Source organism: Crinia signifera, chromosome 1 (assembly GCF_055691185.1).
Source record: "Crinia signifera chromosome 1, ASM5569118v1, whole genome shotgun sequence".
Taxonomy (NCBI): Eukaryota; Metazoa; Chordata; class Amphibia; order Anura; family Myobatrachidae; genus Crinia; species Crinia signifera.
The window spans coordinates 240825275-240851407 of NC_139217.1; the positions used below are offsets into that span (position 1 = coordinate 240825275).

Below are 26133 nucleotides of genomic sequence, written 5' to 3' on the forward strand. Positions count from 1 at the left end.
TTGGAGCCACCGCTGGGAGAAGATGCACAAAGCTGCCTCTTTTGCCAAGAAACCCCTGGCAGTGAGTAAATAGAAGCCTATTGTGGGGGTGTTCGCCGGACGCACGCACCCAGGATTGTGGGTGGGAGGACGTGTGGCGGCATTTGCATGCATATCGCATAGCGACGCAGGTGTGGGGGGGGGGGGGGGCGGGCAGCTGACATTACTGGATGTCAGCTGCCCGCCCTCTTCATCCCGAGGGTGCATGCATATATAAGTGACCTGAGAGCCACTTAGATATGCATTCACCTTCGCCATCGAATGATGAGGATGGTTCCCCTTAGCCTGCGAATGGATGTTTATGTTAAACATCTATTTGCAGAGAGTGGGGGCGGGCGGCCCGGCATTCGGTGGGCAGGGATTGGTGGACTCGCAAAGCTGCGAATCCGCAGCCTTGCAAATCAACCAAAATATCCCCCCATATGTAATGGCCATTATGTTGCATTTTATAATAGAGTATGTAATGGACATTATGGTGTATTAGCATGGGTTTTCAAATATGGCAGGTGCTAGAATGAACACTAGACTTCATCAGCAGCATCAGCTCCCCACAGCAGCAGTGAAGATTATAATGTAAGTGGCACTTTTGGGGGCATTATTTGTAAATGGCACTACTTTGGGCATTTGTGAAATGCACTACTGGGGGCATTGTGTTAAGGGCATTGTATATGGGGCACTACTTTTTGGCATTGTGTGAGGGACACTACTGGAGGCATTTTATGTATAAGCAGGAGTACTGGGGCATTACGGTATGTGCCATGTTGTGTAATGGGCATTACAGTGTTTGGTCTAATGCGGCATAGGCATTACGGTGTGTGGTGTAATGTGTAAAGAGCATTATGGTGTGTGGCATTTTGTGTACAGGGCATTAAGGTGTACATTTTTGCAATGCTCCTTCTGCGTGCACTATCCCTGCATGCAATAATTGATACATCTGGGCAATGTAATTAATTATCGCATTGCGGATTGGGACAATTTTATTACATCAGAACTGCATCCTTATAAAAGAGCCCTGTAATCAAAAAAACATTGTCAGTTTCAGCTTTGTAAAAGCTTTTGCATCCGCGGAAAAACGGTCCCGCGCCCCCACGAGTCCCCCCCCATCTATTAGGGCTGCTTCCAAAAATTTCCTGGGCTGGTTTTCCTGCCCAATCCGTCCCTGCCCTAAGCACATAATTAAACCTAAAGCTGATACATTACTGATATGTTTCATTAATATTGTTTTCTTCATTTCTTAAAAAAGGAATTTTGGCTTACGGGTGCCGTGAATAAAGGTGTACAGTATAGGGCACCTTGACCCCGTTATTTACGTGTAGCTCTGCATCAGAATATCTCAACATAAGGCGTCGTGTGCTGATGATATGACATGTCACCATGATGTAAGCGCACCTTTGCCTTGTGAATGTGCACACCTGACACCTCTATAGCAGATATCACGCCCCGCCGGGCTGCAAACCTTATGATGAGTGTTTGTACATGCCCAGCCCTATGGTGTACTGTATACCATTAGGAGGCGGAGTCCCAGGATAGGAGCGGCCAGAGAGTGGAGAGATGTGTGGGGTGGGCGGGATGGGGGAGGCTCGGGGGTGACATATGAACGAAGCCGCTAAGCCCTATATGACAGAACATCGCATGACACTCCAGGAAGCTACAGCTCAGCCGGCATCCTCCTCTTCTCTTGCAAGCTACTGTGTCACTGTGACAGCTGCTGGTAAGTGTCCCTCAGGTTACACAACGCTGCTCTGCCATACGGCCGCTTCTCTCATTACTGGCAGCATACCATAGCGCCGGCACACAGCGTCGTGCACACGCTTCTAGGACACTCGCCCCCAGCACGACTGGTCTCCAGGCCCTGGTCAGCGTAGCGCTTGTTCATTCATTTCAGAGCCAAGTCACTTCCCTGGCTGCAGTTGTACCTGAACAGTGCCATTGCCCCTAGACGCCTCACTCTCCGGGCTCGGTCCCTGGGAGCACGGATGAGGCGGGGACTCTTGAGATCTAGGCATGCAGCCATTTCTACAGTGTATTATGTGTATCTACGTGCGCTGGTGGAATGCATACAATATAAGCTAGCTCATAGACACCCCATAGGGTTATAAAGAATATATGTCTGCTTACCGGTGTATAACACGTCAGTTACAGCATATAGTGTATGCTGTGCATCTGATGTGCTTGCAACTCAAAAACTTTGGACATGTTAAAATATATATATATATATTTTTGGTTTTTATTCATCCTCAGATTATCAAGTTTATCATTAACTTTCCTAGTGATAATATGTATTAGTTCTATATTAAACTGTTTGCTTAACCTGCGAGCTGGAGATATGTCATGTCACAGCAATAAGATAGCAGACACTCCGCTCATCTTCTGTGTCCCCTGCTGCAATAAAACTCGGTGAACTTAAAGTGACATTATCCATGCTTACAGCAATGTAGCAGCACTGCTGTGCAGAACACTCTACCTCTCTGTGTGCAGGGAGGCTGATCAAACATCATTAGATCGTGTGTTCTAGAATCAAAAACCTAGACCTAGGAATGATCAAGTATGTTTACCTACCTGCATACTTTCTCTAAGGGCTTGCCTTCAAAATAATTTAAGGGACATTTATCATAGAGTACAAAGTGTAATCTATCCATCCATCCAGTGGCGTAAGTTCGTCCCAGTTGCCCAGAGGCAAGATAAATATTGGTGCCTCCCAAATAGCTCAGTGAGATGTCTGTCTACAGTAAGACAGGTCATTGGTTATAATACAGGGTCTGACACTTGCAAAAATTATGTTAGGAGGAGGAGTCAGCCACAGAAGTGATATCCATGGCTTTCAATTGACTGACTCAATGGGGAGGAGAGGTTCCCCCTTGGGAGCAGGAGCAAAGTGGAAGGTGACTCCATTGCCTCCCAGAGTAAGCCCCACCCCAAGAGAGAAAGGAGATAGTAAAAAAGACAGTGGGCGGGATTCTCTAATAACTCCCGCAGCACATCGCCGGCATTCGCAGTTTTAATAATCGCATATGCACTAACATATGCGATTATTAACGCCAAAGTGATGGGTGGCGATGTGCTGCGGGTCCAACCTCCCTCCGGGAACCCTCAACCGGCTGTGAGGGCTCAGTTTCCTCCTCCCTGCACTCGGAAGAGGTGCAGGGAGGACAAGATCACTGGTCCGGGCAGCAGAGCAGGAGGCTGCCCAGACACAGGTGAGGGGGGTGCGTCGCGAATCAGTGCGGGGCGATGGGGGACGCGAAGAGAAGCCCATAGGCTTCTATGGGTTTACGCCATCTAGAACTGGCGTAACCCCCCGCAGCGAAGCCCCGGCGGTGGGGCTTTGCTGCATATGAAAATGCGGTAAACCCCCCCGAAAACTGGGTTTTTGCGGCATTTTTAGTTTGGTGAATCTCGCCCAGTATCTTCGTGGAAAAAGATGGAATGAGAGAGAGAGAGAGAGTTAGAGAGAGAAAAATACAGGAACAAGAGAGAGGGAGAAAGAGCAGCGGGTAAAGGTATAGATGGACAGATAGACGAGGAAGGCATGGACAGACCTATGGATGGACAGATTATCATATGGGGGCATAGGCGGACAGACTGGATGGGCATAGACAGGCAGAAAGACAAAAAGGGCGGGCATAGACAGACAGACTGATGGAAGGAGCATAGACGGTTAGATGGGAGGGAGCACAGATGAACAGATTAGAGGGGGCATAGATGGACAGAAGTAGCATAGAAAGGTGGACGGGGCAAAGACGTTGGAACAGGAGGGGGACTGACAAAAGAACCATAGACAGCTATATGGACAGGAAAGGGCATAGAAAGACAGACAGATGGAAGGAGCATAGACAGATGGATGGAAGCGGCATAGATGGGTGGGTGGATGGGAGGGGACATAGATGGGTGGGTGGATGGGAGAGGACATAGATGGGTGGGTGGATGGGAGAGGACATAGATGGGTGGAATGGCAGGATGGGGTACAGAAGGACAGTTAAATAGACAGAGCACTATAGTTTACACAAATCACCAGGCAGTTTCCGCAGAGACTCCATGCAGCACTTATTATTGCAGCCTAACCAGCAGCCCTCGGCACAGGCCAGACACCCCCCCTTCTCCAGACTGGCCCACCTTGATGGAGCTTCTCCCCCTCTCCTTCTTATCTGGCTCCACCTTCAGCAGTGTATATCCTCTTATCCACCTTCGCCCTGCAGTGCAGCCTCCTCTCCCCCACAGCCGCAGGAGCTTCTCTCATCTCCGCTTCTCTGGCTCTCTAGTGGAGCAGCCTCTATATCTCCCCTCCTGTTTCAGCAACCGCCTCCACTCCGCACACTGTCAGGCACCTGCTGTAACAGTGCAAGCAGGAAAGTGTGGCTGCCATTCAGGCCTGCACCGCTGACGCTGCTTCCGGTTCTGAATTGTGGATCCGTCCTCCTATGCTTTCCTCCTTCACCCTCCTCACCTGGCATGCAGTAGCAGGGATAAATTTATAAACATTTTATAAAACAATGTAGAGGGTGCAGGGGATTGCCTCGGGCCCCCCAAGCTGCTGGGTCCCATAGCAACTGCATCCCCTGCACCCTCTATAGTTACGCCACTGCTGCAGATCCTTTAAGAACTGTTTATGTAGGAAGTAAATTCTCCACAAATGAAAGCAATCATGTGCCATTTGCTTGTACTTTGCATATTAAAGTCCTTCCAATAAATGTGCATTAGAAGCCACTGCTATCCTCCAGCCAGGTTCAATATGATTTCCTGACCGTCGAGATCCCGGGCTGGGGAGCACAATGAGACCCCTTGTGGGCTTGATGCACTCGCCATGCTGTGGGCATGATAACTCATTTAATTTGCCACAAGGTTCTATTCCTCCTCTAGTTGTGACATTGCTTTCGTTTGTCAGCGCATTTTGTGCAGAGCACTGTTCTTCTTCTTCAGTCTAGTGTGAAAGTCTTTAGTTAGATTTTTATTGATGGAAGCTGGGTCTGTACTTTCCTCTCCATTCAATTTTTGATTTGCCCGATTAGAAAGAAAACTAGATTATGTTTTGCATAAACCTTTCCATTTCAGCTGCTAGTAGGTGCAGGACATGGGTATGTGGATAAATGGCTGCATTTCGTCAGTAGGAAACCTATGTCGACTATCTCTAATAAATAACCTTTATTGGTATTTAATTAGCAGATATACTTATTACCCTTAATGTACACAAGTTTGATTTTTTTTTTTTTTTTTGTAGAAACAACTTATTTTCTTATAGTATAACATTTTGATTTATAAATATTCTAAATGGTTTTGTTTTTTCTGCACAGTTTAAACATGGCAGACCTATTCAAGGTTGAGAGCCCAAATGTGCGATATTTAAAGGATGTAATAGAAGCTGATTATGATTATTCTACTACACAAGTCTATGAAGAAAATGGTGTTACCAAGGTAATGTAGATACTGTACTAATAAGAAACAAAGAAAAACTCAAACAAGCATTTCTAATGGTGTGTACACAGCATGAGTCACATATATTGATTGATTTTGAGTAAAAACAAGAATAACAAAACAATAAAGTACAAGCAAGAGCTCAACAGACATAGAGGAGTTGCATGACAAAGGTAAGAAAATTGTTGCAAGAAACACTCATTTAATGATACATGCATATCATAGATCCTCAAATATATCATAAGTTACTTAAGAACAGCCCCCAGAGACCATAGCTAGAGAATTACCATGGGGACCACAGGTTTATTATATTTATGCAAAGCCTTTCTAGAGGTGTACAAATGCAGCTCATCAATCAAGGTAACGCTCATTATTGCAAACCATTTATAGAGGTCAGGAGGGGGAGCCTTAAGCAAAGTTTGACCACAATCGCTTAAGCTATCGTCAGAAATGTAAACAAATATTTATAATAATATTGGGGGTGATTCTGGTTGACTTACTAGCAAACCATTGAACGCTGCTGCTTTGCGAATGGATGTTTTGCATAAACATTCATTCGCAGGGTAGTGTACGGGGGAGAATGCATTCGATGTTCGCTGACCATTCAATGATTTTTCCCCCGTTCGCAAATATAACTTAGTCTTGACTGACCTATATTTGTGCCATCCGGGTCCTGTGACTCCAGCCGCCTGCGTTCGCATGGGTATGCCCAGCGTTTTCTCAGGCGCATTCAGCATTTTCGTGGGTACACTCAGGAAGCGCTGGTTGTCCCCATGTGAACGCCCACAGCCCTCCTCCATCCCGCCCCCCCTGCCAACACCAACGCCACAGCGACTATGCAAGTCGCCAAGGGCAGCCACACAGCCCAGCACATGCAAATTTGCGCATGCACAGAGTGCGAACATTGGCCCCTAGTGTGACTATCCCGGGGACTTATCAGATTAGAATGAGGGCTATTGACAGACTCTTCTAATAAATAGGACCACAAGATACTTATATGGAGGCAATGCAGTGTAGCATATGCATGCCTGCACTCAGGGCCTTATTCTGGTCCCTTCACACGAATATAGAACAGAAACAGCCTCACAACCCCCTAAGGCAGTGGTTCCCAAACTGTGTGCCGTGGCTCCCTGGGGTGCCTCGGAACAATTGCAGGGGTGCCTCAAGTTGGTGGTCCAGGACTAATTCATATTTGCCCAGGACAATGCAATACTCAAAACCAGTGGTGGTGGCTGACCATAATAAGTTGGCATACAGAAGCAAATCTGGTCCCTCCGCAATTATTGAACCTAAGGATGACATGTAAACACAATTTTCTTAATTTAATATTTTTTTCTAAATTTCTCAGCAAGCAACTTTTAGCATAGGGGTGCCGTGAAAAATATTCTAATACTCTAGGGTGCCTTTACTCAAAAAAGTTTGGGAACCCCTGCCCTAAGGAGATAAACTTTTTATGGATGAAACCGATGTACAGGAACGCAAAGTACTGTATGGCGTATTTAGTTAATTTACTCAAATGCTCAATGGGGAATAGAAACAGGAGAATGCTGCAGCACAAACATTTGATTTAAAAACACCCAAATCATGTGGCACTTAGTACATTAACACCAATTTTCATAAGAAAAAAACTATTTATTACACAAATCCCTGCTCTGTGCAATATGCCTCTGACATGCAGCGATTAACATGAACACGAGCAGCCCGGAAACAATAGAACACCCATATCCTAGGACCAAAATGACCAAGAAACCACCAGAGGTACCCTCACAAATGCAAGGCCAGTCGAACGCCTTGGCAGCATGAATGTACCCCACCAATGCCCTCTCCTCTGCTTCATGGGAACAGGCAGTGGCAACTGCAGCGGTGGGCCTGTGCAGGTCACAATTCAAATGGGTGAGTCACACAAATTGCCAATGAGACCCAGCATGTGATTTGGGGTGGCAGTTGGTGTGACGCTCTCACATTTTTAAAATGCACAGGTGACCTGGAAAACATGAACTGTGTGGGGGGAGATTGAGAACCACTAAGTTCTAAACATAAACAACAGTCCAAAGATTGATACTATGTTATGTCTAGATATATAAACTGTAATTTCCCCACCCACCCCCAACACACACGCCTCCATCTTTTCAAATGTTGGGGATGCCATATTATAAATAAGAATACCAACTAGTTTGGGTTTAGCCTGCAGTGACATATAAACCCCCCCCCCCCCCCATGGTTTACTATTCAATTCCACAGACCTTATTTATTTATTGTAGAATTTGTAATTGTAATTATTCTACCCAACACTAATATAAACTTTAAATAGATAAGAGAAAAAAGTTTATTTGTACATTGGGTAAATAAAGATGATTTAGGTAAGGTTAAAAACTTCTTTAAATCATCTATCCCAATTACAATACACCAGCAAAATGAACTTAAAAAATTCTGAAATTTTGCGCAAAGAGAAAGTAATAATTTAAATTGTTTGTACTGTCACCATACCAGTCCTACATGTATCAGTCCTACACATATATGTATAAAGAGGATTTAGCAAACCAAAACCGAAGTATATATAATTATACAAATACACCAACTACGTCACATTTAGGAATAATAATCATAGTAGTCAGCAGCAGTTTCAAACGTTCCTGGTGAGGAAGATATTAAACTTTGAAACATTGATGTAATAACTGCTACTGACTACTTTATTATTCTTTAGTGACGCCGTTTATTTGTATTGTGGACCTCGCAGAAGAGACCTAGGCGGTATATTGTTTCATGGCCGATGATTGCAGAATTTATTTAAAAAATAAGATAACATTTTATATATATATATATATATATATATATATATATATATATATATATATATATATATATATATATATATATATATAGTAGAATGGGTGACACAAGCTATTGGTGTTTGACTGTTATTTATTTATCTACATTATCGAAATCTTGGGAGTGCCATCCTGCCTGTTTGCTCTATATATATATATATATATATATATATATATATATATATATATATATATATATATATATATAAAGACCCCAATCCGTGCTCTATATAAATGGAGCAGCACCTCTGAGGATCCCCTGTTAGGCAGAATCCAAAAATAGAAATGACAGAAAGAAAGGTTCAGAGGGCGCTATGAAGTAGTTAATGGAAAAACAACTGTAGTAAAAAGTATTTAATAACAAATTGTGTATACAACTTTCAATAAAATCAAAAGGTACAGTAATAAGGAAGCCTTTCAGGATATTGACAGTGGTGATCATCAAGTTGGTGTAGGCAGCCTGACGCGTTTCGTCAATAGCATGACTTCATCAGGGGCAGAAATCGGTTTGATTGAGAAATCATCAAATCATCAAAACAGATCATCAAAAAAGATAAGATGGTCCAATGAGAACAATCTATTTATACAGATGGAGGGGGTCTCTTCTTTGCAGAGGATGGTGATGGCAAAGAAGCCATCCCCCGACACCCGCCATCTGTATATGCAAAAGGGGATGCGCGCGCACAAGATGCGCGCGCGCGTCCCCTTCCGACGGCTTCCCCCGGGTCCACGCCGGCTTGTCGACGGTCACCCGGGGTCCCCACCGCCTCCCTGCACCCCCCCTAACCCTGTCTGTCTCCATGAAGCGGAGACGGACAGGGTTCCCACCGCCCGGAAACTGAGACGCATGCGCGTCTTAGTCAGATGGACGATGGCGGATCGCCAGCGGTGACGTTCTGGCGATTCGCCAGCAAGAGGGAGCCCGGCTCCATCTGTATGAAGGAAACCACCAATAAGAAAAAATAATAACTGGGGATTGATCTCACATGGATTTCACAATGATAACTACAGTGTTCGATTCATGGACCACTCTGCAGATTAGTCACTTATTAATTTCAGTTTGTCAAAAGTTTTTTAAAGTGACAATATTTTTCATTTAATAGACCCTTATAGGCCTTTAAGGGTCCACTTAGGGGAGTGTGTTTATTGTGTTGTATTCAAATAGTCATAATCTTTCCAACGACATATCACAATGCATGAAAACAACAGAAAAGGCATGGACCCTTATGACAGTACCCTTAAGGGCTTGTCCGATTAAACCCATCTTCAAACTTAAATCACCCATTAAAATAAGTTTGAAGACAATTAGTTAAAGTGTTAGAGAGTTATCGTGGAACATCCATACACACAAACAAACATCGTTCAATCTATACTTATAAAATTTTCTACATTGTAGATTAATACTGAAGACCTCAACTATGAACGAACACATATGGAATTATGTTTTAAACAAATCAAAATATTGTTTTTTATATTTTTGATGCCTGAAAGACCTAAAACCAATTGAGATGGTTTGGCATGAGTTGGACCGCAGAGTAAAGGAAAAGCAGCAAACAAGTGCTTAGCACCTCTGGGAACTCCTTCAATGAGACTACCTCATGAAGCTGGTGAGAAAATGCAAAGAGTGTGCAAAGCTGTCATCAAAGCAAAAGGGGGGCTACTTTTGAGGAATCCATAATTCCATATGTGTTCTATCATAATTTTGATGTCTTCAGTATTACTCTACTGCACAGGTTCTCAAAGTCAGTCCTCAGGACCCCACACAGTGCATGTTTTGCAGGTCTCCTCACAGAATCGAGTGAAATAATTAGCTACACCTGTGGATCTTTTAAAATGTGTCAGTCAGTAATGAGTGCACCTTTCAGTGAATCGCAAAACACCAGTGTCAACATCTAAAGTGAAGAGGTGGCCTTCTAAGCAGTCCATAACACTTTGTTTCCCAATCTTCCTCTGTCCAATGTCTATACTCTTTTGCCCATATTAATCTTTTCCTTTGCCATTCTGCCTAGAAGGCCACCATCCCGGAGTTGCTGAAGATGTTGACAATGGCTATTTGCAGGTGAACACAAATGTCCCGACTTGGTAGATGGCAAAATATTTTTGGCCTATACACTACAAAGTCCAAGGTTTGGCCACCCCTTGTCTAATAGTTTACAAACAACCTTTTGTACCATTTCAATTATTTGCTGGGCTTGAATTGTTTATATTTCAATCAAAACTGGGGTTTTCCTGAAAGGATAACATTTTGGTAGAGCATGTGTGTGTGTGTGTGGGAAAAATAGCACCTTTTTGTTTTATATTAATTTTAAAATAGATCTAATGTAAATAGGTTTATGAATAGACTTTGCAGTTTGGCTTTTTGGGCAAGAATCTGTTAAAGGGCCTTAACATTATTAGATACCTTTAGTACAGGTGACAGACAGGAATGTGTACATACTGGTTTACAGCTTCAGACTTTATGTAAGAGTTCTATTATATATGTACAGCACATTATACAAGTGATGGTTGGTGATTTTTTTTTTTATATATAATGAAAAGTGAATACTGTGTCTCAATGCTATGGGGTCAGAAGTCAATTGTTTTGCACTTGAAGGATCAATTCAATTGTTATTTCATTCAGCTGCCACCAGAGTTGACGTTACTGACGTATTTTCGTCATTTAACGAGCTTGTAACTAGTGTTGTATAAAGAAACTTGCAGATTTAAGATAACTATTTATCTATGTTTTATATTAGTTGACATGACCTGTCTAGGCTTGATGGTTTGTGTTTAATGTTTAAGCGAAGATTACTTTCTATATGATCTCTGCCCTCATTCTGTAGATAGTACATTTCTGTATACTAAATCTTGCATAACATTGCTGTAAAGGACAGATGTCTGTTTAGTAACGCTCCTGCTAAAACGTGAAACTAGGGTGAGATCTTCTCCATACTTTTAGAGGTTTATTTACTGAAGATGATCTTGCTATGGGCAACCATCAGATTCTGTCTATTTTCTTCTGGCAGGTGCTAAATAAATTAGAAGTAGATTGATTGGTTGCCCATCGCAACATCCCATCTTTAATTGAACTCCCATCTTAGTAAACCTCTTAGTGTGTGCTAGCTGCTATATTTCTATAATTATTCTGATTATTGGGTTACAAATAAAAGGCTGTTAATCCAGGTTTTGAAGCGATGAAGGAGAAGACTAGCAGATATAAATAGCTAAATGTAAAGAATAATTATTTGTTTGTAACCTAATTTGACATACAGTATGGTAATTCATATTATTTATTTTTGCCCAGCACTTTGTTTTACCTTTTTATATCAATCTTGTGATGTTTGCAGTTTATCTGTATGATAACCATGGGCCTCTTCAGTTGGATGCATAGTACTTTCATGTGTCAATGACTCTCACTCAGAAATGTATACTGACTTGTCCACAGGTCAAACCATGTTCCACCAAGTTCACTTTCAGGACAGAGAGGAAAGTACCCAAACTTGGAGTCATGCTGGTTGGCTGGGGTGGAAACAATGGAACCACGGTAACTGCAGCAGTGTTGGCTAACCAAATGGGTCTTTCATGGATGACCAAGACCGGAAAGAAGGTAAACTGAATCAGAGACTTGGCAATGACGTGTACTATCAATATGGTAATGGTCACAAATAAAATGAAAGACCTGTTAATTCATAAATTTTAACTTTTCTAAGCATTGAATTTATTCCAAGTCAAGACGTTCATTTCATTTTTGTTTTCTATTATTAGATATATAATTTGGGGGAAAAAAAGTTTACAGTTTAATCATAGGATAAATAATTTGCATTGATTTACTTTTACTTATGTACGTCAATTTGTGAATGTGTGTAGCAATGAGCAAAGTTATACCCCTTTTACACCGCCGAAAAATCCGGGTCAGCGGCGGGTCAGACCCGGATCTTCGGCGGTGTAAATCCCTAACGCCGTGTCCCTTTACACGGGACTTCTACCCAGGTCCTGACCTGGGTAGAACACGGCTAGGACCTGGGTAGAGTGCGGTGTAAATGGGAATGCCGGGTCGGATGACCCGGCTCCCATTTACATGAATGGGGAACGTCCAACCTGCGGACCGCAGCGTCCGCAGGTTGGACGGGTTGTCAGCCTGACACTGACAGCCGGCGCTGCTGTCTGCTATACCCTGCAGACAGCAGCGGCGGCGGGGGAGGGAGGTGAACGGATGCCTGTGTGCGGCATCCATTCACCTCCTGTGCGACGGCGGGGGGGGGTGCGCGCGGTGACTGGGGGCAGCCTAGCAGCTTACCTTAGTGCTGGGCTGCCCCCAGCAGCGTTCCGGTCCGGCGGCGGCGGTGATTGGCGCTTGGAGATGACATCATCCTGTCATCTCCAAGCACTGGGAGGGGAGGGGGGGTTGCGGGCCGGGCTGTCCGCCCAGTGTAAATTGCACTAAACGCCGGGTAGCACCCGGCTTGAACCTGGGTCTAAAAAAGCCGGGTGTGACCGGCGTTTTGGTGTAAAAGGGGTATAACTGTAAAGACACCTTTCACTGCATTAACTTTTCCCTAACATTCTTTTAGTATCTGTACTGGTGATAAGATTATCAGTGTTCCAGAGAAAGTGCATCTCCTCCTAATCATTATGTGCAGCACAATCTACTGAACACTGCCTGGATATTAGGTTACATTTTAACTATGACTCTCTTCTTATTTCAGGTGGCCAATTATTACGGGTCATTGTTTCAGTCTTCCACAGTGTGCCTAGGTAGTGGGCCTGATGGAGATGTCCATATACCTTTCTGTGACCTCCTTCCTATGGTACACCCTAATGATATTGTCTTTGATGGTAAGAATTATTTATATGGCGCTATAAGGGTCTGCAGCTCCTTGCACAGAAATAGCATATACAAACCAAGAAGAATCGGGCCCAAGGTGCATAGCATTGCTTCAGCAGGTATCCAGGTGGCTAGGCCAACATTCAGTAGGTTGAAATTGTCAAGATGTTAATATGCTTATGATCAACACATTGACTGTTTTGTTTGGGGGGTGTGTCATTGTTTTGGTTCCGATTGAGAATGGTAAAGTGTGCCGAGTGCAGTGGTAATGGAGCAAGACAGCTGGCCCAAAGCATGGTGAGCGAAGTGGTACACAAATTGGGAGACCACGTGATCAGGTGTCGACCTTGACACCCAAAAAATGTAAAAACTCATGTTGATTTTTTTCTGTGTCAACCTTTTTCCAGTGTTGACTTTTCGGTTGTCCCCCATGTTGTCTGTAAGCTATGCCACAACCCCTGCAGCATGCAGTCTTAATATCAAAATGAGCAGGGGGGCAGACAACCACAAGGGTTAGGTGGTGTTGTTGGCAGATGGGAGGAGATGATGGAAGAGGGACCTGCTCGTGAGAGCTTACATTCTAAATTCTTAATATACGCCATAATCAATCTCTTTAAACATATTATTATAAATAGGGTGAATGCTATAGGAAGATCATTTGAGACCCATGATTTATTTGTGTTATCTCCTGTTTTCAATCTTGGGAGTACAGTAAGCTAAAATACATGGTTGGGTGCACCTTTCTTAACAATTGATATACTGGGAATATATTTAACCAAGCTCTGTAGTCACTGCTATAGTCTGTACTGTTTTTATTGCACTGATTGATAACTTCTGAAATTGTAGAAATGTATTTGATGATACATACGCGTGACGTGCAGTTGCTGATGGAGCATGCACAGATAATTGAGTATTTAAATATATCACTTTAGAAAAAAATGAGCCGGATTTCTTTGCTAGGAGGAATAGCCCACTGCAGCCCATACTCATACGCAGTTCATGGATAATTGGCCGCCGTGTAAATTCGCTCAGCAGCGATCAGGCCTGTATCGGGCCCCTTTGTCGCTGCAACTTGTAAACATTCAAGTTAAATTAAAAGTAACATAGACTGCTATAATCATATCTGTAGCTAATATTAAGCATAAGAAACATCACAAATGCTTTCAAGGATGCTAGTCAGTCACGCATCAGCCTGCTGAGATCTATCCAGCCAACCATATCTACAGTACAGCTCATAACTGACCATTTTATACCAATCAGTGTTATGTTGCTGTGAGCGAATTCACTCAGCGGCCGATTATCAATGAACTGTGCATGCGTATGGGCTTCCGTGTGCCATGCCTCCTAGCAAAGGAATCCTGCTACTTCTTTTTTTTTTTGTCTTTGCTTGCTGTTTGGAAGGTGATTGACGGGAAGTAGGCATCTGGAACACAGGAAGCAGGCGACTTAGTGGGAGGGCTTAAAAAAAAACACAGGCGTACCTAGGAAAATGCAGGTGAGCAGCTTGCACAAGAATTCAGACATTTTCGCTCGGCTGCAAATTCTTCGCTAGCTGTACACATCCATTCGTACAGCATGCACTTGAATTTGCAAGGTGGGATTTCACTAAAACGGGGCTGCATTTACCTGTTCACTGGGTGCTGCTAATTCACTCCGCAGTGATCCCATCTGAATCAGGCCCAGAGGGTGTATCTGTGAAGCTGTGGTAATTTACCAAAGGCTATTCATTACCCAGAATTTATTGTGGATTATACTTCGTGCACCTAAGGCACCTGAAGCATAATCTGCAAAAACAGCCCTCGGAGATGCAATAATGCATGTCATTGGGAGATTATTCTGGATTTATATAGCCCGGAAAACTGGGTTATGTGTTTGTGTATGTATGTATGTATGTATGTATGTATGTATATATATATAATTATGCACGTTCAGCCTGGCACTCCCAAAACCTTTTACAGCTGCTGCGGGTGCCTCCTGGCACAGTAGGATATGAAGCAATATGAAACATACAGCGGCACTCCACAGACGAATTTCAAAAAGGTGCTTTATAGGTGTCCCAACGTTTCGGGGAGTGGATACCCCTTTATCAAGGTGTACAGGTGCACCTGTACACCTTGATAAAGGGGTATCCACTCCCCGAAACGTTGGGACACCTATAAAGCACCTTTTTGAAATTCGTCTGTGGAGTGCCGCTGTATGTTTCATATTGCTATATATATATATATATATATATATATATATATATATATATATATATATATATATATATATATATATATATATATATATATTAAACCGAATAATCGGATAACATGATAGCAGAATGAAACTTTTGAATATTACCCAGAAGGCACATGACCAATACTTACCTAATGGTTCTGAAATTTTTCTTTAGTTTTGTAGCGTTCCCCATTAGTTGTCCAGCAAAGATAAATGCCACCTGATTAAAAGAGCAATAATAGTTCATAATATTTCAATAATATATACAAAGCATTGCATGTATGTATATCGCATGAAATATTTTATATGCAAAAGGACCGCATATACGATATATATATCATGCATATGAAGGAGCTGCCAGGTCACTTGCTGGGGTATCGCTTGCGATACTTCACACAAGTGTATGGGGGACTTTTTTTTTTGCAGTAGGGAAACTGTTTTAAATTCTCTGATAACATGACTTAATTACAATTTGACTGTACTAGGAAACTATGATGCCATCTTGTGGCTAAAAATATATATTTATTTGTGTGTATGTGTTTTGGAGTTGCTAGTTCCAGAACATTGCCTATTTTTATTTGATAATTGTTCAATGTGTTTGTATGCATTAACTATAATTTGTCTTGATGTACTTAGGTTGGGATATCTCCTCTTTGAACCTGGCGGATGCCATGAGGAGGGCAGAGGTTCTAGACTGGCAACTACAAGAACAGCTGATACCTTTCATGGAGAAGATGCAGCCAAGGCCTTCAATCTACATTCCTGAATTCATTGCAGCCAATCAGGAGGACAGAGCGGATCATGTCATCCATGGTACTAAAGATGAACAGGTACAGAAATAACAGTATTAGAAATAATGTTTGTGAAATCTGCCAGCAAAAATAAATGCTAAACTATCAGTTTGTTAGCAAATCTTTTCAGGAAATTTCCTCTTTGCTGATAATAATCAACTTACTAAAGATATTTAAAATGTATTTGAATCCAAATTTTTATATGTTTTTCTTTAATATTTTTTAATCTCGACTTGAATTGGTGTTCTTCTCTCCAGGTTCAGAAAATTCGTGAAGATATTCAGGATTTTAAGAGAACCAGTGGAGTTGACAAAGTTATTGTGTTGTGGACCGCAAACACAGAACGATTCTGTGATGTGATCCCAGGAATTAATGATACTGCCGATAACCTGCTAAAATCTATTAATGTAAGTGTAAATCTCCTGATCAAAATTCCTCATGGGGGTTTTCAATTAATCACTGTAAACTTTCCCAGCTATTTGATCAATTTAATTGTCCTGTATTATCGGGGATTTGATGTTATAGAAAAAAATCCTTGATGCGTGGTGTTTTATCACAATCGTGAAAACAAACGGATCTGGGAACATATATACATATACACATACATATACAGATGCTGTGCTTTCATCAGAAAAAAGAATCGGCTTAGGCAAAAACTCATGATGATAATGTTTTTTTTTTTTTTTTTTTAGGGGGGGGGGTTACAAAGAGTTAACAGGAACAATTAAATCCCCCCTCGATAGTCTAATACACACAAATTATATATTGATTTGGCTTGGCACCACCACGTTAGTCAAATTACCCAGAAGGGATAAAGGAGGGTGCTAGTGTGTGTGTGTGTGTGTGTGTGTGTGTGTGTATATATATAGATATATATATATATATATATATCTCTATAGATATATATATATATATATATATATATATATATATATATATATCTCACTGGCAAAGGAGGCACTCCCTGGATTTCAAAGAATAGAGACAGACGTCCACGAAAGTTTTAGGACATTTCAATTGCTTTGCCAGTGATATTCCAGAGACTGCAAGTGCTGCTTTAAAAAAATAAATAAATATATATATATATATATATATATATATATATATATATATATATATATATTATGCGTAGAATAGTTTTCCTGCTATTCAAATTTCTGAAGACCGTAACGCCTCAGTGGGAGTTTCTTTATCGCTTTCCCGCCTTCGCCAAAAGCTGTATATGGGCATGTTGCGTGGGGGTTGGTTTCATTTTAGACAAGTGCATAGCTGATGTGGATGAATGCGACACCCAATGACTCATCCAATGCAGACATTTCCTAAATAATAGTCCTGCTGATCTCTGTGGGGACGACTATTCATGCTTGCCAGCAGCAGCAAAACTGAGTCAGTGAATGGCTCCATTTTTGTAGTGTGTGATAATAATGGGAAACAAGGATAGACCTACAAAAAAACATTCCAAAACAAGCAGACTGCAAAATGCTGTGATCTCCCTGAAGTCTCAGAATAGGAGTAAATACGCTGAGGGATGAATTGAATCATGGGATAAAAAAAAAATCACATGATGCAACAAAGCATCATGGGTACATGTTAACAAAATGTCAAAATAAGCCACAAAAAAATATAGTCTTCATACTAGCAAGAAGTATTTGCTTATTCTTGGGAAAAAAAAGATTAGATCAATGGATTGATTAAAAACGCTAAAAAGTATATGCACAGTATTACAATTGTCCTATTATTGCGCAAGAAAAAATTATCGAAAAAACAAAGGCGATAATTCGACAAGAAACTGTAAAAACCAGCGAAAAACTAACATAGAATAGTTGAAGATTTTTATCCGGCGAATTCCTGTGTGAAAAGTAATAAAACCAGTTTTCGATTTGATGTTAATGGGGCAAAAATCTATGAAGTGATCGAAAAACAAAAATAGAGCGATATCATATAGACAGTCTTTAAAACACACTTTGAATAAGTGATAAGATATCGCACGCAACTTAAAAGCGAAAACGGTATACATTTTGTCAGTTTAGACTTTTCCGGCTACATTGACTACCGCCCTCAGTGTCCAATGTTTGCCATAAAAGGCCTGCCCATAGAGGACATTTTATAAAATTGACTATAGCTTATTATAAATGACCTATAACTTACTCTAAGTAGTAGGATACGTGAGGAGTTCAGTGCTTGTCAGCAGTCATTGGGTTGTTTCAGAGTAATGACACCATTGTGCACTTGTCACTGCATTCTCTCTACCAAGGGTCAGGTTTCATCATACAGTAAGTCCTGTTCTCCACACAGACCTATGCTCCTCTAAGCTGACTCATCCTAAGGGTTTTGCATAATACATTGTTGTGTAACACTTGTAATGTGCTTGTCAGCCATAGAGAAATTAATATGGAGGGATTAACATTGCAGTTTAAATCTGTATACTGCTGTGTTTTCTGCATGGTGACACTATTCTATGTATTTCATTCTAATCTTTGTCATTTTTCAATAGAAGTTTTCTTTTTCACAACCGCATTTATTTATTTGTAAATTCTTACCATTAATGGCCACAGTACTGTAATGTCAAATGCCGAAATGGCACTCCAGCTCCATTAGGGCAGATGGGAAATGTTAGTCCTTAGACTATGGCATCTTCCTCTTTTAGCGTATACATTAGAGAGCCTTCACATGCATTGACCTCTTGTTATGCTATAGGCATGTGCCATGGAAGACTGTAACATGTCACAGTCACTATAAAGGTGCCCATACACGGTGCGATGATCGCACCTGTTATGGGCTGCATCGCATCACATGTGTTTTGCATGTGATTTGCATGCAATGCGATCTGCAGGCAGTACAAAAAGTATGTGCAGCACATACTTTTTGTACTGTGCGATGCCCGCAGAAGCGCGCATCGCATCACACTGTGCTATCGCACCGTGTATGGGGCCCTTCAGTCATTTGTATGAAAAGGGCACATGTAAATGTCCTGTTAAACTGTCTTTGGGAAGAGGTGAAAGTTGCAGAGTGCAAGGTTGGGGCAATTAATTGGGGTGGGATGTAATGGAGTTGAGTTTAAGATCAAGACGTGGGATGCCAGCCAATCTCAGATGTTTTAAAGGAGCAATCATTTCTAAAGCAAAACCTTAGAGACTGATCAGGATCTCACATGTCCAGTGATTAATTGGACCATATTCAATACGGCCGGAGAGGAATTTAAACGGCGAGGCTTGCCGAAAACAAGCGACCCACCATTTAACCCCCTTGCTGGACACTCACTGTATTCAACATTCCGGGGGAATCCTCGTTGTCAGAGGAAAGCGAGGATTCCAACAAATGGCAAGGTTTGCGGCTAATTCAGGGCGCCCACTGTATTTAGATGCGAGCCTCGCTATTTTAGCAGCCGCACACACCGTTTCCACTTTGCAGTAAAAACCCAGCGAGGTGGACATGGCTTGTGCAGGGAGGTAGTTGAATACTGACCGTGCAAGCTGTGACAGCGAGCAGTCAGTACTACTCGCTGTCACAGCTCGCAAAAAGCATTGAATACCTCCCATTGTGTGAGTTCTGAAGAAAACTGCTTCAGGGTTACTTTACATAATTTTAAATTTTCAGGAAGTGTACCATTTTTTTTTCATTAAACTATTGGTGGTTTTTATTTACGATTTCAGAAAAAAGGCCATAGTTTTCTGTGCTTCATTAATGAGAATTCCCCAATAATTCTCTTCTCCCCCCCCCCCGATGATATTAATTATTTGTTCAAATTACCTAAATGTGTTTCTAAATGTAATCCTAATAATTAATACAGCAGTTTTCTGTTTAACCTTCGCAGCTTGGACTTGAGGTGTCTCCCTCTACAATGTTTGCCGTGGCCAGCATCTTGGAAGGATGTGCATACATTAACGGTTCCCCCCAAAACACATTTGTTCCTGGGGCAATAGAACTGGCAATGCGGCACTCTGTATTTATTGGAGGAGATGACTTTAAATCTGGACAGACCAAAATTAAGTCCGTCCTGGTGGATTTTCTTGTCAGTGCTGGCTTAAAGGTAACTTTCTATACAATAGATGAGCTGCAGCATAATTGCCATGCAGACTAGGTGCAAATGTAAGTTTGTCATTACCACTGAATGATTTCTCCTTAGCTGACTTTGTTTTTCCTCCTTCATTCATAGACTGTGTCCATAGTGAGTTATAACCACCTGGGTAATAATGACGGAAAGAACCTTTCTGCTCCTCAGCAGTTCCGTTCCAAGGAGATATCCAAAAGCAATGTCGTGGATGACATGGTTAAGTCTAACCCTGTTCTGTATGGACCAAATGAAAAACCAGACCACTGTGTGAGTACTATGACATGAGACAAATAGGGTATCTTAACAACATTGAATGGTCTGGGGAAAGCAGTGTACTGGGGTTCCCACTTGTCTATGGGAACCAAAAAAACCCAAACATAACATGCCTTTCGTGCCGATCTCCGCGTGTCTCCATGTCGGCACTCTAGTGGATGGTTTGAGCTATCCACCAATCAGCAATCTACTTATAGCCATTCCCTGTCTGGCTATGGGTGGAGACGAGGGCATGCTGCCTGTCTGCTCTGATTGTGTGATGACCACATGCCCGTGCTCGAAGGCTCCTAGAATTGTAGTGCCCTGGGCAAGTTGTCCAGTGTGCCTGTATGTTCCGGGGACAGGGTTATCTTTCTGAAACCCCTTAACATAAATGGTGGTCGTTTATTATGGATATTGTTTGTTCATTAAAAAAATGTGTGCACTAATTCTTGTTTGTTATGTCTGGCGCATTACACTTTTACTGTTTTCTAGCTATATACTGTACATCAAATGCTTTAATCTAACATTATAATTTAATACCCTGTTGCAGTGGTTCCCAAACTGTGTGCCTAGGCACCCTGGGGTGCCTCAGGACACTTGCAGGGGTGCCTTGGGTTGGTGGACCAGGATCAATTCATATTATTTATGGTCAATGTACCAGGCAAAACCAGTGCTGGTGGCGGCCAATCATAATATATGTGGACAAACAGAAGCAAATCCTGTCCCTCACCAGATAACTGTGACATATAAACACAATGCACTTTATTTAATATTTTTTTTCTGAATTTCTCGATAAGAAGCATTTGGCCTAGGGGTGCCTTGAAAATATTTTGATGCTCTAGGGCACCGTGATTTAAAAAAGTTTGGGAACCCCTGCCCTGTTGTATAGATTAAGATTAAGTGAATATTATTTTAACCATCTTGCAGCAATTTCTTTATAACTGTTCTTTCCAACGCAATGTAACGTACTAACCTTGGTAAAACCATACACCAGCACTTAGGTAGGTCAGTCACCTGATAGAGGTTGTTGGGGCAATTTGTCCTGATGGTTTGTATTGGACTATCCAATTAGAATCACGTGATAAAACGCACAAGTACTCCCAAAAAACATCTGTCTCATATCTTCCACTGCTGAAATTTCCCAACTTCAGTTATAAAGGACACAAGTGAATGTATGTGATGTTCTGTGTACTAATAATGTCTGTTCTGCCTTTGGTAGATTATGGTATGTCTCTTCTGCTTTACAGGTGGTTATTAAATATGTCCCATATGTGGGAGACAGTAAGAGAGCAATGGATGAGTACGTGTCCGAAATCATGATGGGGGGAACCAACACCATTGTGATTCACAACACCTGTGAGGTAAATACACCTTTATTTCCCTTGTGTTGTCTTCTGTTTTTATCTTTCTGCTCTGATATTGTATTCATCTTCAATTTATTATAAGCCTTCAGAGTGCTGTCCGGCCAACAACAGCATATGTTTTCCCTCATAGGGAGGTTGGCACCTGAAGCCATCGATAAAGATTTATCATGGGTACCAGACAATTACTACACACATATATATATATTTATTACTAGCTAAAAGCCCGTGAAAGTTGATGGCTTAGTCCCTATCTGCTCCTACCTCCAATCTGTCTTCACAGCTCCCTCCCTCCTTATCCAGCAAGTTTGAAACAGATCATTTTCTTTTATTTTCTGTTAAGGAGTAATTTGGTCCATCAAGTGTCCCTAGTGGTCATTATTTTACGCACTCTGAGTGCAATGAATATTGTAATGATTCCGTGAAATTGAAGAAAGCACACAAGGCATAGGGCCATATACAGGAATTTGTCAGTGACCATTTTTATAGCATTTGAATAGATTATAATATTGTCCTGTCTTCACTTAATAATTAATGTGGACATTTTTTTTTAACTGATCTGCATTTATTTCCAGGACTCCCTGCTTGCTAGTCCCATTATCCTAGACCTGGTGATGCTCACTGAAATTTGCCAAAGAATAACTTTCTGCACTGAGAGAGACCAAGATTACCAGAGCTTCCACAGTGTGCTGTCCATTCTCAGCTTCCTCTGTAAAGCCCCCCTGGTGCCAGAGGGAACCCCTGTAGTGAATGCTCTATTCAAACAGAGAAACTGCATTGAGAATATCTTCAGGTACCACATGTGTTCTGTATTGGTGTGTGGAACTGTTAGAGTACTGTATGTTAATATAAATGGGTTAGGCTCTCTATTCTTGTGATGATCAGATTTATTAATGACAATCCATGAAGGGAATAACCGTGGGGAAAGCTTAATTAGCTCTACTTACTGCCTAAATGGTGCATGCCTTGAAAGCATAACTCTAATCTACCTTATTAAAATATATGTGTGTGTGTATTATTAATGGGATTGATTGAACTTGCAGGCTCATGAAAATGTGATTCAAACTTGTCTCCAATTATTTGCAATATGTTGTGAATGATCTCTATTGTGTGCTCCCATTCTGGGTTTTAGCAAGTAGCACATGTCTGTGGAATGGATAAGGGAACTTCATACAGGAGCAACATTGTCACTGGATTTTGAGAGCAATGCTAAAGGGGCAATATTAAAATAAGTGTCATGCAGCCCCAACAGTTCATGTTTTCTGGATTTCTGTCTGTGGACTTGGTCGGAAATTCATACCTTAGGGATAGATTTACTAAGCGATGGCCTGCAAAAGGTGTTTGTAAATGCTAAAGCACAATATTTAATATGGCATTGCTGTAGAAAGTTTCTAGAAACTTCTCCTCTAGATCCGGTTCACAGTGTTGGTGCCAGACATAGATTCTCTTTTCCCCCTCGAACACCAAAGTCAGATTAAATACTTGGGAGTCTATGGGGGGCTGGTCTCCACTCCATTGGTCTGAGTCCTAACCGAGAGATCCACATGAATTGACAAGGCAGCCCAATCTTGGGGAAACCCTATATGAGGTTATATGCAGCAATGTTGCAACTAGTTCCATTTAGGTATTTATCTAGGTAAAGCTTTAGAAACTTCTTCATAGGTGGGCTATATACACTGAAACTCTAGTATATTTTATAAATAAAAGAAAAAAAATCTGCATATAATGTAGTTTTCCTTGGGAACAGGGTCACAGCTGTCGGGCCAGCTTAAGAGCCGTGACCCAACATTGAACACCCCCCCATACAGTTTGAATCTTTACTGTTTGACTCATATATAAGGTTTATTCACATATGTATGATTTTACTGCTCATTCCATTAGTACTACAACAACTGAAATACATTTATATGTTGATTAATCAAATAGAGTGGTGATTCTTCCATTGAAAAACACCTGTTTTAATTTTTTATTATTATTAGAATTAATAATAATTATATATTTTTTTATATTGATAAGCGCAGTGTGAACCCAATATTCTTTAATATTGCAAAGAAGGTCCTTTTTCAGTGATATTGTTTACACTATGGCCTAGTGTTTATGAGTCTTTACTGTGTGTGGGCACCTTTTTAGAGTTTCTCCAAAACATGGGAATTGCAGACTGTTTTCACCTTGCAGGCTATTTTGTACCTGTAAACTTCTTTTATTTTAGCATTCTAATGGAACTTTTGAATGTGTCTAGTCAGGACAAATTTGCCCTCTCCCTTTATATTAACCCTCATTACTTGATTTGCTTTTCCTACAGACACCATCCCACGCTATTTCTTTACTCCATTCTCTTGTGCTTCCTGATCTTTCTTCCTGTCCTTTTTGACTGTTCTTAAAAATGTATAAGTTTAACATTTTATTACTGTTCTCTTTATAAATGGTGATTTTGGTAAGGTTTAAGATAATATTTTTCTAGTCTCTATTAGATATTGATCCAGTTCTCTTCACCATGTCTGGTAGGTTTTCTGATGCTGTACTTGATATTGTTTTGATCTCTACTTCGGTGTATTTTAATGTTTTCTCTCATTCTGTGAATAAACAAAAATACCAACTCCATAACTTTATGAACTGCTTGTTCACCATATGCCATTATAATTTATGTATGCTGCATGTTGTGATGAACATTGTGCTTTCTGTCTTAGGGCTTGCTTGGGTCTGACTCCACAAAATCATATGATGCTTGAGCACAAGATGCAAAGAAGTTTCTTGAGCCTGAAAAGACCGAGCACATTTGTCACCCCCCATCCTGTTTCCCGTAAGAAGGGGACGGGCCAGGTGAATGGCTTTCATCAAGGTATCAGAAATGGACACTGCAATGGACTGGCGCAAACTGTGACCAACGGTGACACAGACATAGAGAACTAAACTAGCTGTGATTCTTATTGAAAGATCTTTTATGGACCCTTTTAAAAGGAAACCACTGTAGATGTTTGGAGTTCACACTACAACCATTACACTGATGTCTCTTCCTCTTGTCAGACCCTCTATTGTGTGGTGTATACGGTATCTAGAACTGGATCTTGCTCTGACATTTAGATAATCATCCATCTATTATGTTAATAGTGATGTTTTGTAGTAATAAAATGAACTTCAGACAACCAGCTCATGTCCCTGTTTTATATTGAATTGTGATTAGGTGCTGGCATTTATTTGGGTCTGTGTAATCCATAAACACCTAATTTACATTGGGCTAATGACACATACACATACACCTTTAAATGGGATTGGTAAATTAGCATCAACTACAGATGGAATGTTGTTATCGGCTCTGCTGGCATGCCAGCCGCTCGTACCATCCGCGCTAGCGTCTCGTGCGTCCATTTCCGGGAATGGGGCACGCGAGCGCCTCAGGCGCACTACATTCGGTGGCACGGGGTGGTGGCTGGCGATCCGGGAGCAGGCTTGATGAGTCTGGTTCCATCTGTAATATACTATTAGCTGAATTTTGTCTAATTTGCTTTATTTATATATGGCAAGCTCACCAAATTCTGGTCGATAGAACTCTGCAGTATAGGGCCATGATTTTTATGGGGTGGGGTATAGATGTCCGACAGTCGGTATCCCGACTGGCCGGACCCAGACAGCATGGTGAGCGAAACAAAGCCCCTTGCGGGCTCGCTGCGCTCGGCACGCTGCGGGCACGGTGGATCGATACGCGAGCCACCTATTCTATTCTCCCTCTATGGGACGTGGACCCCCACGAGGGAAAACAGCCGACACCCGTAGGGAAACCGGCTGTCAGTGTATTGACAGTCGGGATCCCGACGTCAGGTGATCACCCCTTTTTATGGTGCTGTGCTCATTTACTATCATCATTCGTACTGCTAAATTTGGCAGAAAATATGACTGGAAAATACAAATTTTCCAGATGTATTTGGCTGAAGCCTGCACGGATCAGTCAGATCCATGCAGGCTTCTCTGTGTAAACAAATAGAAAAATTAGATAAAAATGGCGTGGGGTCCCCCAATGAGAATTACAAGCCCCGGCATCATTGAGCCGATCCTGGTTGCAGAAATAAGGCTCTTGGCCCGGTCCTGGTTCCCAAAATACGGGGAACAAAAGGAGTAGGGGTCCCCCTTATTTCACCTACCAACACTGGGCTTAAACAGCCAGGGTAATGTCACAGCCATGGGACACTTTTTATATAAGGTCCTGAAGCCAAAGCATTACTCCTGTGGCTGGTCATCCAGGGCTGGGTCCCCTGGGGAATGGGGACCCCTGGCCCAACTGAAGCCCAGGGCTGTCCGCCGGGCTGATTGTGTAAAAAATGGGTACTTATATGTTAGTCAGGCGCCCACTATAGTAAGTAGGCTCATACCCCCACTA

General features: G+C 41.8%; 1 protein-coding gene across 1 annotated transcript; it reads left to right on the forward strand.

The window, feature by feature from the left end:
• Positions 1-1593: 1593 nt before the first annotated feature.
• ISYNA1 (inositol-3-phosphate synthase 1) lies at positions 1594-24907 on the forward strand. Its single transcript, XM_083179452.1, has 11 exons — positions 1594-1750; positions 5328-5448; positions 11701-11862; positions 12962-13091; positions 15937-16130; positions 16349-16498; positions 19906-20121; positions 20248-20412; positions 21648-21761; positions 22337-22554; positions 24449-24907. The coding sequence occupies exons 2-11, from the start codon at positions 5335-5337 to the stop codon at positions 24669-24671; spliced, it is 1686 nt and encodes a 561-aa protein (XP_083035578.1). The 5' UTR covers positions 1594-1750; positions 5328-5334; the 3' UTR covers positions 24672-24907.
• The last annotated feature ends 1226 nt before the right edge of the window (positions 24908-26133 follow it).

Excerpts from the sequence above, each read along its gene's own strand:
- ISYNA1 (XM_083179452.1), top strand. The coding sequence starts at position 5,335 with ATGGCAGACCTATTCAAGGTTGAGAGCCCAAATGTGCGATATTTAAAG. Across the intron at positions 11,863-12,961 it reads TGACCAAGACCGGAAAGAAG|GTGGCCAATTATTACGGGTC; the intron begins GTAAACTGAATC and ends TTCTTATTTCAG. Across the intron at positions 21,762-22,336 it reads TGATTCACAACACCTGTGAG|GACTCCCTGCTTGCTAGTCC; the intron begins GTAAATACACCT and ends ATTTATTTCCAG.